Raw genomic sequence first — 18,135 nt, forward strand, 5'->3', positions numbered from 1 at the left:
CTGTAGGCTGAGTCCGAACTCTTTGGTGCCGAACAGATACTCTTTCTTGGGCTCTGAGCTGATGGGCCGTCACTGTTATTGGGCTTGCCATTAGGGTTTAGTTCGTACCCCATCAGTAAGGTAAGGTAAAGAAAAAAACTGAGTATCAGTCAATATGAACAACCAAACAAATCCACTGAGTCACCACCCTTTACTCACTTTACACATAGTCACGCAAACACATTTAAAAGGAAATGTCCATATCTCTTTTGGATTTATGACAATGTGCTAAAAAAGGTAAATAATACTCCTTTCGTCGCACTATAATCCTACTATAAGTGATTAATTTCATTTTTTAGTTGTCCTATTAGAGTATCCACAACATTGGCTTGACGGGTCACCATTATAGGTGACTCGTCCCACCGGGCTGCATGATCTAAGCGGCTGAGCCTGTTCTAGTGGGCCGATGCGCCTTGTCGACGTGGCGCGCTCACAACGTGCGGTAACACCCACTCGCAGGCCCGCGAGTGGGCATCCTATTTAGCCATTTAATTTTTATTTTTTTAAAAATTGGTGAAATTAAAAAAAAATCACTTTCCTAAATATTATAGTCTTTCACCTTTTTTTATTTTTTAACCTCCAATTTATCCCAAAATTATCTATAATTATGTAGTAATTTTGTTTAGGAATTTGTAATGTAATTTTCAGTTTTTATAATAAAGTTTTATTATTGAAATATATTTTTTATTAATTGTAGGAATGAAATAGTGGGCTATGAATAGTGAAGGGAATGAATGGTTAAGGCCTTAAAGGATGAATAGTTGTAGGTGTTGTGTTGTCTCTTAGATAAGATATGGTGAAAAAAGTGGTGTGTGTCCCATAAATAATTAAGGGATGAGATAGATAAGCATGACCATTGTGGCTTGCAAGTGATTGATTTACATTTTTAGCAAAAAATAATACTACTACATTTACTTTCTCTTGTGTTATTTTTTCACCTATCTTTCTACTTTATATCTCTTACTTTGTTCTTTTATACCTGTACTTTGTCATTTCCTACTTTAATCTCATTTTATCAAACTATTTTATCACATTTTCCACTTTATTCTTTCATTTTAATTTAATAAATACTCCCATCGTCCCGAAATAATGTCAACATTCGTCATTTCCATTTTTGAAAAATAACTTTCTACTAACTCATTATAATCATTTTAATATAAAATTAACATAAAATGGAACTTGCATTCCATTCACTTTTCTTTACATTTCTTAAAATCGCACTGAATTAATGTGGGATTTTAAATCATGGACGGATGAGTATTATTTTCTTAAATCTCATATTCAAAAGAAATCAATTACTTATAACAAGATGGAAGAAGTACAATACATACTAAAAATCCTAAAGGAAAGAAATGAAAATTTGGATTTACCTCATTTGAATAATGTTACTTCCTCTGTCCCCCGTCATAAGCAAGCCACTTTTTTTGGGTACGAGATTTAAGGAATTGAAATTTAAAGAGTTAAAGTAAAGAGAGAGAAATATAGTAGTGGAAAGAATAAAGTGTGTTGTAAAATAGAGTAAGAAATATGATTTTTTTTGCATAAAAGATAGTAAATGACTCATGTATGGTGGAACATCTCAAAAAGAAAAGTGACTCGCTTATGGTGGGACGGAGAGAGTTGCTTACACAAGGGTAAATGGCCAAAAAAAATCATGAAGTTTGTCAATATCTAGTCTGTTAGGTAACTTTAAAAAATGACCAATTATATCATATATTTAACATTTTTTCTCAATTGTCCAATAGTTTATGGTTTGGGGGAAATTATGAATGCTTTTGGCAAATGAAAAATATCATGCGAACAAAATATTCAACTATTTTACGTCATCATTTAATAAATATAGTCAATCATATCTTTAATTTGTACATATGTACACATTACATTGATAAAATTTAGAAAAATAGCATGATGAAATTGTGTGTTATGAAACAATTAAAAAAAATATCAAAGTTATGATATCCCATAATTTTTAAATTACGGGATAGACCAAAATTTAACAAACTTCATAGTTTATTTTTTGGTAATTTACCCTTTTATGGTATAAAATGTAGAATATTCTCCATCCTACTGTAGTAGAGACATTTCGTTTTGAGCACTCGTATTGAAAAAATGATAAAAAAATAGTTAGATTGAAGAAAAAATAAAGTTAGAAAGATAATAATGTAGATAAGACTTTTATCTATATTATTATATCTCTTATTTTACTCTCTCTCCATTTTAATTAATTATTATGATTTTTTAAAATAAGTGTTCAAAATGAAACGTCTATACTACAGTGAGACGGAAGGATTATTATTACTCTATTAAATGTAAATTTGTGATTTGAATCGCAAACACTGAAAGTTAAATCTTTTTGCCTACTTTTGATGGTATAAAATCTAGAATACTGGTATTATTATTAAATGTATATTTGTGATCCAAATCGCAATCACTCAAATTTGTGACACATGTCACGCTTGGTCTACAGCGCTTAAATTAATTACTAATAAAACAAAAATATAGAAAGGCAAAAAGGTCGAAAAGATATAATGAGATTTGAAGGAAGCGCTTGTATACATATAAAGTTACACACCGCACGCACTCACTCACTGCATCCATAGAGAGAGAGAGATGGCAGGTGAATCGAACGCCTCTCTGTTGAATGACCACAAAGAGAAGCATTTCACGGCGGGTGAGATCGTGCGAGACATAATAATCGGGGTGTCTGATGGCCTCACCGTCCCCTTCGCCCTCGCCGCGGGCCTCTCCGGCGCCAACGCCACTTCCGCCGTCATTGTCACCGCCGGCGTGGCCGAGATCGCCGCCGGCGCCATATCCATGGGCCTCGGAGGGTATATCATCAATTAATTCCATCTCCAGCTTATCATGTCAATCAATTTGTATTTGTAGTTGATGCATGGGGTTGTGATTTTGCAGTTACTTGGCTGCGAAAAGCGAAGCAGATCATTATATGAGAGAGTTGAAGAGAGAGCAGGATGAGATCATTGCTGTGCCTGATACAGGTTGCTGTTGCTATCCTCGTTTTAATATTTCAATTTCGTCTTTATATACATCAGCATTATCTACAATTTTAGTTTAACAGAGTGTATTGGATTGGTGATAAATGATTGCAGAAGCTGCGGAGGTAGCGGAGATATTGTCGGAGTATGGGATTCAGCCGCATGAATATTCACCGGTGGTTAATGCACTCAGAAAAAATCCACAAGCATGGCTTGATTTCATGATGAAGTAAGCCTTCTCTATGTTTCAACTTTTTTTTTGGGTGAAAATCTCTCGTGTGAAGTGTGTGTGACAGAGAGAGAGAGAGAGAGGGTTTTTCCAACAGAATTCATAACAGAACAAAAATGTCATGCATAGATCTATTTCCACAGAAACCGAAAAATACTAACTGTAGTATCAGAAAAAGTTAATGATCTCGTGCTACCGAGACCACAAAACGATGACAAATTAGAGCATCACTTGGAAAAGCAAGATGAATACAGTATTTATTATGTTACTAACAAGATTTAAATTTGTTTTTCCTTTGTAAAGATTTGAACTGGGATTGGAGAAGCCAGATCCAAAGAGAGCAATGCAGAGCGCAATGACGATCGCCATAGCTTACATAGTGGGTGGGATAGTCCCACTTTTCCCCTACATGTTGATATCCAATGCAGATAGAGCTGTAATTGCTTCTGTCATTGTTACTCTTATTGCGTTGCTTATCTTTGGCTACGGCAAAGGTCATTTCACCGGAAGCAAACCCTTCTGGAGTGCTCTTCAGACCACCTTCATCGGAGCCATTGCATCCGCTGCTGCTTTTGCCATGGCCAAGCTTGTACAAGGATGATTCACTACTTGGACTAATAAGGCAATTTTCTTTGGGTTATTTCAATCTTGGACTAATAAGGCAATTTTCTTTGGGTTTTTTTTTTTTTTTGATAGATTTAGCCTTATTTCAATATGTTTCAGCACTAGATGACTGCACAATTTATCACATGATTGATCACCTGTTCCCTTTGAACAAGAAACATAATTCAAGATACCCCTAAATTATCTATGCATTATCTATCCAATGACAAATGTGGCACTAGAATCAATGATTTAAACATGACTTCGAGTAGGAAACATTGATAGTGAATAAATTATAAAGAAAATTGTAGAGATTCTTGCTCTTTGCTATCGGGAACCATCAGCAAAATAAAAGAATAGATGTTTCTTATTCAAAAAACAACTTATGAATACCTGTCAGTCCTCATTGCTATGCAATAGTGCATCATTCAACTGAGGAGAGAAAAAGGGGGATTCTTAGTTCCCATACTCTTGAGCAAAACCAATTTCCACAAAAAGCCTAAACACTAATGCAATTGCATACAGGAAGAATTTGAAGTATTTTGATTTTAGCTCATTTCAGAAGTTAGGGACCCCATTTGTCTAGTTAAAACTTCAACTTTTTCAGAGCTTTCCAACTTTGTAGCTTCAATCATCTCATTCTGGTATTCATTGCTACCATCAGCTGAGCCATCTGAGTTCTCAGATTCATCGGGCTGGAATGCCAATCCAAACTGGACCCCAGAGTCGGTACAACCCTCACCTCCAGACCCAAGAGGAACTTTGTTTTCTGTCAATGAATAGGGCAAAAGCATCTGGTCCATAACTGTGTCGTTTTCAGGTGCATCTGGAAGAATAATTTGGCTCTCATCCTTTGGATCCGGGCCTAACAAAAAGTCGGCATCCATCAGAAAATCTCTCATTTCATCGGAAGCGAAATCAATTTCCATAAAATTTTCGTAATCAAAGGCATCTGTCGTGCATTCAGGCGTCGTAGGTGCATCTTTAGGCGGCTGATACTTGACTATCGTTCCATCGTAGGGAGTTGGTTCACAATCATCGTCCATGACTTCACTCAGTTTAGTTTTTCCAGTTTCAGCCATACGCCAACTGTTCTCTTTCGGCTGGAAAAACTGAGCCATGATTTCGGGGCTTTGCATAGCCATGACAATGAAAGAAAGCATCTGCTGCTGGTTTTTCTCCATGCCTTTCAATTGTTCGGCCAAAAGTAGCATTTTACTCCGTGAAGTCTGCTGGTGCAGTCTTACGTTTGTCAACTCCTGCGTTAAAGCATTTCTATCACTTTTGAGACTCTGGACTTCTTTCCACAGGGCCAGTCTCTTGTCCTCTTCAGGATGTAGAGCAGGCTCTGGGTCTTTCTGTTGCGAAGATTTGTTCTGCACCAGATTGTGACTATGCTTTCTTCGAACAATGTTCTTCAGCAAATGCTTCTGCCCTTTCAAGAAGGCCTCATTAGCGAATTGCCAGTTGTCAGTGTCGATTTTCCTGAAACCCTGGTTTGGTTTAAGATCATAAAAAGTCAGTGCAGAGAACATATTGAATCATCCCTGCAACTAATGCAGGGTTGCAAACTATTTCCTCAATTGAAACAAATGACTGCAAAATCAAGACACAACTGAAAAACAATGCACACTCTCCATTTTAACCAACATCTTTGTAATTGGATGGAAACAGGAGATCTATTCTTAGGAACCATGTGAGGGTGTAGCACTACCGCAGAGAAAATAAGAGAAAAAACAAAACAAAACAAAACAAAACAAAACTTTTCTTAGCACTAATTTTTCAACAAATTGCCCAACAGTTTGACACAAACTTGAAAACAGAAAGAATCTAGTGTACAATGGGACTTGCTATAATGCAGAGCAGAGCATATTCCAACTAGTAACTGAATGAATGAGGGCTTCTAATACACAATACTCAATTCTCAGGTAGGGGCATTCTAAAATGGATGCTCTCCCAAGATGAAGTCTCGAGCAAACAAGTGAGCGATATCCCTTTGCCTCGAGAATAACAAAGAAATATAATTATACTTTAAGTACTCAGACCTCCTCATATGTAGTGCAGGAATCAGAGGAAAACCCAAACCAGATACCCAATAAGTTCAAAACGATGTTGTCAAGTTCAGGAGGATGTGGCAACAATTCTCATCATTAGTTCAGTTCATTATACTTCATTTTGAAGTGTATACCCATCATTTAAACTAACCACTAACGATTCCACAAATACATCTCAAGTTCTTGAGATTTTAAGACAGCTAGGTATCACCATAGTGTCACCAAACCAGAAACATATTTCTACTTATGCCAGGGTTTCCTACAAATGCATTTCCCCTATCCAAATATATAATTATACATACTTCATAACTAAAAAAAATCAACATAGATCAATCTCACAATCGAAATAGCAAATAAAAATTCCCAATTGGCCTTGCCCTGGTGGTCACTGGTCAGTTCAATAGTTTTAGTTATACATATGAAACAAAACATAATCATCACAACTTCCATCGAGATTTAAAGCACAGCACGTCAACACACCATCATTCACAAACACATAGCAGAATAATTCAATTAATTTTTTTTTAAAAAAACAATCAAAAGGAGGGTAGGATAAAAGAGAATCTCACATAGATATTGAGCTGACGGACGAAGCTGGAGAAATTACTGTGCTTGAAATACTTGGGCAGTAGCTGGGAAGAAAATTTGGATTCATCCCATATAATAAAGCTGTCATTGGAGTCGCTCCATGAAATCAACGCGTCCGTAGACTCATCGTTCACCATCTCGTAGCATTTAACCAAGAAAGGCGGCAGCGACGTCCCATTCTCCACCGATTTCACCATAATTCAATCAAACCTATCAGAAAAAAAGGAAAAGAAAAATTCTAGATATCTAGCTCCGAATCCGACGATTTTAGCAGAATCGAATCTCACCGAGGAACACACCTTCAAATATTGTGTTTCAATTTCAAAGAAGATATGTGCAGATATAAATGAAGAAGACGAATATGTGTTTTGCTTGGTCAGGAAGGTGAAAGAATATGCGGAAGAAGTTGGGTTTTTAAAGGGAAAAATCTTCAGTTAGAAATAGGGTACCGACTTCAAGTCATCTCGATGGAAAGCGCAAGCAAGGCCATTCGCATCAAAATTTATTGTTTGTGTAAAATCAATACAGTATTTTACTATTGCTAGTTGGTGTATTTAGTAGCAATTATCTTTGCATAAATTCAGATAATTTAGTCAATAATTTAAAAAAAAAACAACTTACTGTATTTTCCTCTTGGATTTCTTCATTCTCATGGGATACTAAATTTCAGATATAATTATGTACATTGCAAAACTTGGTACTATAGCATAACAAGCTTTGTATTTGATGTGTTTCAATGTATTATTTATATATTTAGATAATTAGATTAAAATATAATATACTCCATATCTGTAGAAATACGCGTGACATAAAAATTTCATTAATCCAAGGAGGAAATTCTGTGTAGCTAGAGGAATTGAACTTAAAAAAAGTTCGAAACTCGATTCTGATAATTGTAAATTATTAATTGCAGAACAACAACAATTGAAATATTGTACTCTCGTAGAGGGCTAGGACTGGACATAATTTAATGGACTAGGTCAAGATTTAAAGCAACGCCGGCTGATCTAACAAATAAAATGACGATTTAAAAAAGAATAAACCCAAAATATTTAATAACTATAGACTATACTAGTAATTGAAGTAAGTGGAGTAAAGAAAGCCTAAATTTAAAAATTATTGATTTTGTTAATAAAATTTGTTTAAAATTTATATAATCGCAATTTCATTTATAAAATATTGACTCTTTTGATAATATTTTCTAAATTTATAACTTATTGAGTTTGTCAATAAAATTTTCAAAATATGTAATTATTGATTTTGGTAACAAAATTAAATTCTCACGCTTCATTGATTTGAATATTTTCAAAGACATGAGGCTTGTCAAATTTTGATCACGGTGAAAATCAGAGATGAAACATGAAGAACAAGCATGGGCGGACCCATGTGTATTGGGGGAGCTTAAGCCCTCAATGAATAATTTTTTACAGTTTTTTTCTACTAATTATATTTAAAATTTCTTCAAATTTAGTGTAAATTATAATGTAAAAGCCCCTACAAATTATCTAAATTACTCAAAAATATACTTTAAAATAAAATTTATAAATCTCAGCCCCTATCATTATATATTTCTGCGTCCGCCCCTGAGAACAAGAGAGGAAAAGAAGAAGATGTTGCTGCCATTGATGGAGAATATTTACAGAGATGAAAAGAACCAAAACTTCACTATGGACTACATTTTGTCAAGTTGTTTTACAATGAACCATGGAGTGCCTATATATAGCTAATCAACTAACCGACTAACCGCCTTCCTAACTAATTCATAACGGCTAGTCCACGCCATACTTCGAGCTGCCATCTTCGAGCTGCATGCCTCTCTAATAGCCCCCCTCAAGATGGAAGCATATCAAATGCGAACATCTTGACAAAAACATATCTGATGACTCCTGAAACGGCTCCTGCCGTTGCTCCAAAAAAACTTTCTGATCTGCTGCGTGCTGCACACTTGCTGCAGGAAGAAGACGAGCTGCTGCACATACTCTTTGCAACCAGAAAACTGCACTTGTTGCAGGCTGCTCTTTCTCACAAAACCGAAAACAAGTGGAGAAACATATCTCCATAGAAAGTAATGAGCTAGGATCATACAAATCCAGCTAACACAAAAACAGAAACAGATTCACCGATACAATCGGAGGAAAACAAAGAGAGATTCAGAGATTAGATTTCGACAGAAACTCAAAGCCGAAGAGAGAAAGATTGAACCGATTCAACCGATTCAAAAAGGAGAAGAAATAGATCGTGAACACATAGATTCACAAACAATACCTGACGATTTTCGTCGGTAAAACTGAGAGAAATATTGAGAAAACCGAATCAATCGGTGATAAGACGGAAAAACGGTGAGAAACGTCGATCCAAAAAAAATAAATCTAAAGAACTCCGTCGATGCGGCGGAGATGATTTGAAGAACACCATGTCAAATGTTGATCATGGTAACAAATCGGCGAAAATTAACACCGAACAACAAACAAGAGATAAAATCGAATTAAATCGGCGATCGGCTGAAACGCCGAACAGAGAACTTGAATCGAACTGATTCAAAAAATGAAAAGAAAAAACAGAGATATAGATCGAGAATCAGAGTGATATGCGGAAGATTTTGCTCTGATACCATGTCAAATTTTGATCACGGTGAAAATCAGAGATGAAACATGAAGAACAAGAGAGGAAAAGAAGAAGATGTTGCTGCCATTGATGGAGAATATTTACAGAGATGAAAAGAACCGAAACTTCACTATGGACTACATTTTGTCAAGTTGTTTTACAATGAACCATGGAATGCCTATATATAGCTAATCAACTAACCGACTAACCGCCTTCCTAACTAATTCATAACAGCTAGTCCACGTCATACTTCGAGCTGCCATCTTCGAGCTGCATGCCTCTCTAATAAGGCTTTTTACATGTATATATAGCCAAGGCATTTGGCTTTTCAGATGCTGTAATTGTTGGTGTGTAGATAATACCCCGTAAGTAGTAATAGTTGAGTTTTTCCAAATTCTCCACTGAGCCTTATAAATAGTACTCCCTCCGTCCCGGACTACTCGCACTTTTCCTTTTCGACACGGAGATTAAGGAATGAGTGTATAGCAAAGTCAACAATTGCGACTGTAGGTGATAATTTTTACTAAAAATGGAAAGAGTGCAAATAACTTGGGACGCCCAGAAAGGAAATAAGTGCAAGTAGTCCGGGACGGAGGGAGTAATACACATGAGTTTTTAAAAAGAGAAACACATCACATTATACTTTATCTTCCAAAAACTTACTAGTGTTTGCATGACACATATTCATCACTCAACCTCTATAGGATAGGAGCATTGTTTGTTTGGTTTTCATAATTCTGTCAATTTTTGTCTAGTAAAATCTGAGCCCAATAAAATGGTGAGAGCAACCAATAAATTTGGAGTGGAACTGTGGAAAGTTTTGTTGGAGAAGAAGGCAATGGTGTTGAAGCTGGAAAGCTTTGGTGGAGAAGAATGAAGAATTGGGGAAATGTTATACTCCTGTTAAATGAATAGCGAAGGTCATCAAAGTAATAAAATAGCGTCATTTAATTTCATGAAATGCCGGCTAAATCCACATAAATATACAAACAAGCCACATAAAATCCAATCATTGAAAATTACTAATAGGAGTATTTATTATGAACCTTAATCTTATTTACATTGTTATACTTTCGTGCAAATTGTGTAACATTGTAAGTACCAATATTACACAAAATTGTTGGTGTAAGGCTTAATAGTAAAAACTAGTACTACTAATATGTTCAATTTTTTTTTACATACATATTTTCTTCTCTTTTCATTTGACATTTAAGTAAGAGGAGTGTAATGACGATAGAAATTCGTGTTACTGTCTATAGAACGACTTGAATTGCCATTTATTAGGAGTAATTAATATAGAAAGTGACAGTCACGCACCAACAGAGTATTGTTTCTATTAGCGAACTCCAGCTAATAATCTCTAATTTCATTGTGTAATCACTCTAATTTAATTAATTATAATTAAACACCAAATGTGACTAGTAATATAATGGCGAGAGGGCTCGTAATTACCATATGGTCCCAAACCTCCTACAGCTAACTTAAAGCTTAGTTAACATATCCTGTAAATAGCGGAGGACATCAAAGTAATTTCGACCACGGATCCATGTCAATGTAGAGTTACTGCTCCAACCGGATATAACAAACCGTAGAGAATGAGGTTGGTTCACTCAGCGTGAACCTGAAACAGCGACATCACATTTAGTTACCACACACGTTGAAAAATGACCGAATTGTCCCCAGACAAACGCAAAACGGCCCACTTCTTTCCCGCCCTCGTGAGGCCATTTCAGTAAATTCAAAAAATTAAGAATTCAAGCGCCACTGCTCCACTAGAATCAAATTTCCCAACACACGAAAATCGCAGTTTTTTTCTTCTCTTGTTCTTCCACTTCACCGCTTTCATCGATGGCGTCGATTGTTTTGAGAAAACCTAGCAATATGAGAAAAAACAGGATCAATCCTGAGAAACTCTTCTTGTACGACAATTTCGCCTTCCCAGATTTCGTGAAGAAGGCGCTGTCGGGAGCCTTCAGAGACAACATTCGAGTTTTTCTTCATGATTTCGCAGAGATTCAAAACTACTGCGTCAACGGAATGCCGGTTTGGTGCACTTTTTTGTTCACTGAGAACGACGTCGTCTGCCCGCTCTACACTGTGGAAGAAACCGTTCAGGGCTCTCCTACCCCCTTCTGCAATTACTGTGAATTATCAGGTTTTTCGATTTGGTTTCAGTGATTCTAATTCACTTTTTTTCTTCGTCTCATAATTGCATCACTATTTCATTTGTTTGCATGATTAACTCAATTTCTTCATCAGCAAGTTCCTTTTGATGATCTATTGCAGTTGAATTTTATCTCCTTTGTCACTTGATTTGTTTATGCAGGTTGGGGTCACCATTTTGTTTGCAAGAGAAAGTACCATTTTATAATTCCGGCAAAAGCTGATTGGAATGAGCCGTTGGATGGGGATTTTGCTGAACTTGAGAGCCTTAAATTATACGGACTGGTTCACTGCAACGGATTCGGGCATCTCGTCTGCATCCACGGTTTGAGATACAACTTTAATTTCTTTGGTGCAGAGGATAGTATGGAATTCTGGGATCGTCTTTGCACCCTTCTTAGAGTCAGGTTTACTTTTCTTCAACATTATTTGCTTACCTAATTCATGTTATTGTCGACCTTCAAATTTGAATCGAAACATCTGCAGGAGCATTTCGGCCGATCATGTATCGAGGAGAGGTTCGGTTGAGCTTAATTTGATCCACGGCATAGCATACGGGAAATCGTGGCTAGCTAAATGGGGCTACAGATTTAATGGCGAAATCACAGAGGAAAAACACAACGCAGCTATCCGATATCTGAGCAAATTAAGCCTCGATCTAATTATCAGTATTTCCATGAGCAATCGGAATGCAAATAGGATCAAATCCATCATAGACGTGTACAGAAAATGCAGCACGAATCCACTCTCCACAATCAGTGATCTGCTTAAATTCATGCTGGCTCTCGATTCAAGAATCGGCATGGTCGCTAATGGCGCGCGTAAGCTTAATTTGGAAACAGGGGAATCAATTCCGATGGGGTTCGAGAAGTTGGTGGATTCGATGAGGAAGAGCTGTAGGTGGCCTGCGAGGAGGCTTGAGCACGTGCTCCTCGTGATCGTTGATCTGTTGAAGGAGCACAAGAATGAGAATCTCGGGAGGGACTGTGGCTTGTCGCGTCAACAACTGAGAGATGGGGCGAGGAGGTCGATTGGGGACACTGGCTTGATTGACTTCGTGCTCAAGTCGATCAACTGTTTCAAGGTGGAGAATCAGATCATACGCCGTGCTACGAATCCATTATCCAGGTTGGCGGAGTTCAGCATTCAAGAATGCCCACGGAGCTATAATTTATCTGTAGATGTGTGGACTGTTTGTGAGAATGTGGTGGCAATGTGGCCGGAGACTAAGCTTATTCTTGAATGTGATCACTTTGTCAAAGATTGGCCTATTGGGGGCAGGGTTGTGGGGCAGGGGTTGGTACTGGAGTGCAAGGTGCTGCCGAGCTTTGATGAGCTGGAGGGGCAGTTGGGGCGGCGCCTGTCGCCTGGTGAAGTGGTGGTGGTGAAGCCATGTATGACGGTAGCGGATCTTAAGATGGTGGCGCAGGGTGCTTTGAGGGATACTTACTGTGTGATGGATGAGTTTGAGGTAAGCCAGATTGGGGGGTTGAGGAAGATTGAGAATGATAAGGAGGTTGGCAGTGTGTTCGAGCTTGGGGCGCAGGTTTGGGTGAGGGGCGGTGGCTTGGACTTGGGCACACGCCTCAGGCACGAAGATGGAGGCTGGAAAATGAAGGGCTGAAGGGAGGAGGAGGCTGTAGTACCACGGTGTGTTTAGGCTGTGGAATTTGAATTTATGGATGTGAGAATGTAGATATGTAGGGAGAGTGAAATTTTGTAGGTATAATATGCAGATTGTGGTCTGATATGGATATGTGGTAGCATCAGAGGCAGATCGGCAATGTGATGTTTTCTTTAATGTTCGTAGAATTGTAGCCTTGGTTTATCAATGTTATTAATATTTGAAAAATGAACTAAACAACTGTGTGGTGTCTTTGGAAATTTTGTAGTCTCCTACTCTCCTCATATATTAGAGCCTAGAGTTTGGGCCGGTTTGGTTTAGGCGGCTTAACAGATTAGCCCAATAGATACTCCATAAATTGGCCTGGTAAGTTTATAGTGATTGACAGCAAACAAAACTCACACACAAATTTTTTGTCAATCTTTCGTCAAATTTTGGTATTTACTGCAAACTCCATAAATTGGCCTGCTAAGTTTTACATTTTATTTATTATTTCCATGACAGGTCAATCACAATATTCGACCAATGCATTCTTTATCCTACTTGGCACTACTAAATCAACGTGATTTTCTACGCAACTTTTTATCGTACTTGTCACGAACTTAAAATATAAGCTAATATATCAAATCATTACACGGTTGCTCACATATAATAAATTTTTTGCCAAAGATATCTTATTTGGGGGTGGGTTGTGAAATAACAAACAAAATGTAAAGTTTATTATATTTTAGACTAATTTTAAAATTAGTGAGAAATATCACATTTATTTACAGTTAGAGTTAATTATGATCGAATAATGTAAAAATATTAGTTATTAAGTCATGGTTAAAATTTTCATTTATAATAGGATTTAATTTATAATTAGAATTGCATTACTAAGAGTCTCAGTGTAAAATTAATTTCATATTTTGGTACATAATCTTATAATAAACCACATTTTTAATGATAAAATATATTTGATAAGGGTATACTATAATTTTATTTGAGGCGGTATTTTGTTTTACAGTTTAACTTTGTTTGCAGAATTAATTATGCAGTAAATAATCATTACGGATACTATTAAAAAATTAATGAACTCACTTATTTTATTGGCCATAGAAATAATTTTCCATTGCGCACATCTCATATAATGTTCAATAGACATTAATTAAAAGATTTTATTACTATAGTTCTATGAATAAAGTTAGTCATCGTAACTGTGTATAATTGTGGAAAAATGATTGTTTCAAAGATCCTCTTTAGCTGGAATTTATAATCATTACCCTGCTCTCCATTTCAATTTTAAGCCTCACTTTATCAACTGCTCTGCTAAGTAGTAGCACTACCAGCATCGTTATAATATTATTTATATATATATATATATGCACATTTTTGTTGCTAAAACTAAAAGCAAACTTATGTGGTTCTTAAATCATCACTTTATCTTCAACTAATTATTAATGCGCTGTTTAAGGATAACATGTAAATTCAAGAAATTTCTAATGAAATATCAATAATAATTACTATGTTTAATGATAAAGCAAAGTCAAATAATCCGCAGTTTAAAGCATAAATGAATCCATATTTGGATTGCTATTCAAGTTTGTATAAAAAAACCTGTGCTTCTTCTAAAAACCATTCAAAGAAATGCATTGTAGGAAATTTTTAAAAGTTTAATCTATAATGTCCAATGACAGATCCAGCTTGACTCAGTCTTTGGAGATGTCACCAACCTCGCTGTGTGGCAACTTTTCCGTTTACTTTCTGTTCTTCATGTGTCAACGCCTGTTGCACTGCTTCTATCTTTTGACGCCGATGACGACCTTTTTCACTGACAATCCATACATTTCGTTTTCTAAATCCATCTCTCCCATGGATAATAAAACTTGTTTAAACTTTAAATGAGAGGCATGGTAAATGGAGTTCTATTAGGTACTTGAGATTGAAACGTCAAATTTCAATACCTATTTCGCATCTTGTTTATCGAATTCAATATATTTAGTTTCCTTTATTGTGATGTGATGATTAATTTAAGCGATCAATCAGATCACGAACACTATTGAACAATTATTCGGTAATTGAAACAACTTGATATTTGTATGGGTTGGAATTAATGTTTATACTATTAGAAATCTCAATAAAATTATTACTAGTACAGATGTCCACTCATATACTCATGTAACGTGAAAAAATCATTTTACACATAACTAACAAACAATATTATGATCAATAAATTTTACTAGATTTTGAAGACCAACACACTCTTTCATCTATCTAAAAAGACACAATAAAATTAGTTGGCCTCAGAAAAAAGTCATAAATGCAAACACCATTTCTGACTTGGAACTCAATTTGGTTACAAATCCAAAATACATCCACGCCTTTTCTAACCTTTTCATCTGCAATTGACATTAATACGAGGAGAAGTCTTCGATTTATGAATTATGTCATAGTCATTTATTTGTTGAACAAGTTCTATGTCTCAATTTCCCTATATACAACCAACAAAAAGTTTGATAAAAGGAGTAAATTTAGCAATAAAGCTCTTAACGAAAAGCAAGCGGCGCCTCCACAGGCAACGGCCGAGATTGGCGGGACGACCATCGGCGGCACGCGGTGTGCCACCTGTCAACCAATGGTGCGTGGAAAAGTCTCGATCGAGTGGGACCCACTAAGAAATCCAACGGACACCGTGGCCTCTCTTCCCGCCAATAGCAGGTCGCGAAATCCATAATTGTGTGTGAATAATAATTAATGTGAACATATATTCCTCAATTTATAGTAGCTTTTCTGTGTTTGCCTTTCAATAATCACTAATCATAGAAAAAATATTTATACACGATTTAATCACATTTTTACTCTCTCTCTCTTTAGATCATTTGATGTCTATTTCTCTCTCTAAATATCATTTGATTTACTTCCGCACTTTACACCTTTATATATCTTAATATCTATCTCGCTGCAATTCCTCCTCCATCTCTTTCGACTCTCCACTATCTTCTCCAATCTACTGATTCTTCACACTTCCCTCCGTTTTCTGCAAAACAAAACATCAACACGCTTTCTTCAAGTTCCATCCAGAGAAATTCACTTCACAATATTCAGAAAATGGTAAACTGTATTCAAATTTAGTGTGAATTTGGTATTTTAATTAGCAGCTGTTTCTCGCTCTAAAACGATCGGATCCGGATCTTAGAGGAGTGAGATATTGGTAAAGTTGATCGAGAAAATTGTGCATAGCTTTTGAAATTCGATCACTTTGTAGTTGGTGAAAAGTGATTGAATTTCGGTAAAATAATCTAACGTGTTTTGATGATTAGGTTGGATGCAAAATCCGGTCGAGGAAGAGAAAATCGGCGGCGGAGGAGTGGATCAGCGGTCTGCTGAGGAGCAAATTCTTCGGTACGTGCGTCGATCACGAAGAGTTTAGAAAGAATGAGAAGAATTTGTTTTGTATAGATTGCAATCTGTGCTTATGCAAGCATTGCGTGACTTTATCGCCGCCGCAGCACCACCGCTGCTTCCACCGCCTCCTGCAAATCTGTAAATACGTCTACCGCGACGTAGTTCGCCTCCACGATATTCAGCCCTATCTTGACTGCTCTCTCATACAAGTTAGTCTTTTTTCCTTGATTTAATTAAGTTTTTTATTGATTCACTGCGAATTATTGGATCTCGATATGAATTCGATTCAAATGAAATGAAATTGCCTTTTCATTTCCATGGCTATATAATTCGTCAATATCTCAATAGTAACTGTCTCGAATTTGATGTATTTTATTCTTCTGAATTTTACTTTACAAATAATTCATAATCTTTTGCCTATTGTAGAGTAATTGTTCTCCTTATTATGAGGGATATTATTGATTTTGCACTTGCATTAACATTTTTCCATATATGTGTAATATTGAACAAATCATATATACTCCACTTATTAGCTAAGTTTGCTTATAGGTAGTAAAGTTAAATTCTACAAAGATATTCATTTTCATATGAACATCATGGGATGTGCATAACATTAATGACATGCAATACAACCGATGCCACTTTTGTTTAAAGATGTATTTATATGATTTTGAAAATAGATTGAACTAGAAAAGGGGTGGAAAATTAGGGGTTGTATTGATTAAAATAGGGTATGTTTGCAGGCATACAAAATAAATGGAGAAAAAGCAGTACATTTGAATCCAAGGACTCAGCAAAAAGATGCAAAAAGTTCAAAGACAAAAGGTGGTGGCACTTGCTGTGAAGCTTGTGGCAGGCACATTCAAGACTTGCCTAATCGCTTCTGTTCCATTGCTTGCAAAGTCTCTTCCTCTCTCTCTCTCTCTCATTGATTTATTTGCGCGCGTGCACATACACACATATTGATAGGTTGTGTAATGTAGGTTTCTGTCGACGATGAAGAAAGGACATTAAACGGAAGCAACATTATAGGTGCTACGAGTGGGTGGAGCGATGGGCAAATTCCGAGTTTGGAAACAGAAGAAAATTCATATGAAAACGGATACACTTCATTAACGGAGTCGTGTGAAGTCATTCAAGCGTGGTTACTGAGGCCGAAGAGGATGCTGCACAAGAGAAAGAGTTTTCCAAAGAGGTCTCCCTTGTCTTGAATTTTTTGGTTGAGTGTGTTGGACTATCTTGTGAGAGGGATCAAGATTTGAATCTTTATTCATATGGTATAGCATGTTTGTAATTACAAATACTAATAAACTTGCAAATACAATGTTGAAATATGAGTTTAGATTCGAATCTTCATTCATCTCACTTTAACATTCTCTCTTGCAAAATTGTGTTCATTTCTTTTTGTTTTTACATATATATGCTATGAAAAAGAATGAAAAATAAGGGGCCATAGAGTTGATGTAGCGTGAGTCCCACCTATCCTAGTGTTGTACAGCATCAAGAATGGTGGCAATTGGACTTTATTTTACTCCTTCATGAAGCTTGTGTGATAACTTCTACTATCCTCTACCTATTTATTTATACAATAAAAGTAGAGCAATCCTTGATATGTAGAACATAATTATAACTATAAAATGGATTTATCTTTTACTATATTATAGTATGATTTCTTTTATTTGACAATTACTGAACATCTTTGATTAACATGATTTTAATTCGATGAAACTAATCTAATCGTAATTTTATAATATTAATTTTATTTTAACAATAAACATCGTGATTTAGAGTAATCTTGATACTACTAGCAATAGATGGCGTGGATTCGATCACATGTAAAAGAAGTTA

The 18,135-nt window shown here is 36.1% G+C and overlaps 4 protein-coding genes across 5 annotated transcripts; 3 read left to right on the top strand and 1 right to left on the bottom strand.

Annotated features, from left to right (window-relative positions):
- Positions 1-2,582: 2,582 nt before the first annotated feature.
- LOC121767396 (vacuolar iron transporter 1-like) lies at positions 2,583-3,995 on the top strand. The gene is made up of 4 exons (XM_042163661.1): positions 2,583-2,870; positions 2,956-3,041; positions 3,153-3,267; positions 3,571-3,995. The coding sequence occupies exons 1-4, from the start codon at positions 2,650-2,652 to the stop codon at positions 3,866-3,868; spliced, it is 720 nt and encodes a 239-aa protein (XP_042019595.1). The 5' UTR covers positions 2,583-2,649; the 3' UTR covers positions 3,869-3,995.
- Positions 3,996-4,219: 224 nt separating this feature from the next.
- On the bottom strand, positions 4,220-6,972 carry LOC121767395 (heat stress transcription factor A-8-like). 2 transcript variants are annotated; one of them, XM_042163659.1, is made up of 3 exons: positions 6,812-6,969; positions 6,494-6,722; positions 4,220-5,363 (listed from the first exon to the last, which is right to left on the bottom strand). In XM_042163659.1, the coding sequence occupies exons 2-3, from the start codon at positions 6,707-6,709 to the stop codon at positions 4,419-4,421; spliced, it is 1,161 nt and encodes a 386-aa protein (XP_042019593.1). In that variant the 5' UTR covers positions 6,710-6,722; positions 6,812-6,969; the 3' UTR covers positions 4,220-4,418. The 2 variants fall into 2 exon arrangements, with proteins under 2 accessions (XP_042019593.1, XP_042019592.1); XM_042163658.1 differs by having other exon boundaries at positions 6,494-6,972.
- Positions 6,973-10,928: 3,956 nt separating this feature from the next.
- Positions 10,929-13,044, top strand: LOC121768022 (PHD finger protein At2g01810-like). The gene is made up of 3 exons (XM_042164362.1): positions 10,929-11,271; positions 11,443-11,686; positions 11,766-13,044. Exons 1-3 carry the CDS (start codon positions 10,965-10,967, stop codon positions 12,901-12,903), a joined length of 1,689 nt encoding a protein of 562 aa, XP_042020296.1. The 5' UTR covers positions 10,929-10,964; the 3' UTR covers positions 12,904-13,044.
- A 2,674-nt stretch (positions 13,045-15,718) lies between these two features.
- Positions 15,719-17,660, top strand: LOC121767624 (protein RGF1 INDUCIBLE TRANSCRIPTION FACTOR 1-like). The gene is made up of 4 exons (XM_042163950.1): positions 15,719-15,993; positions 16,203-16,496; positions 17,031-17,189; positions 17,271-17,660. The coding sequence occupies exons 1-4, from the start codon at positions 15,991-15,993 to the stop codon at positions 17,496-17,498; spliced, it is 684 nt and encodes a 227-aa protein (XP_042019884.1). The 5' UTR covers positions 15,719-15,990; the 3' UTR covers positions 17,499-17,660.
- The last annotated feature ends 475 nt before the right edge of the window (positions 17,661-18,135 follow it).

This window comes from Salvia splendens, chromosome 15, assembly GCF_004379255.2.
Source record: "Salvia splendens isolate huo1 chromosome 15, SspV2, whole genome shotgun sequence".
NCBI lineage: Eukaryota > Viridiplantae > Streptophyta > Magnoliopsida > Lamiales > Lamiaceae > Salvia > Salvia splendens.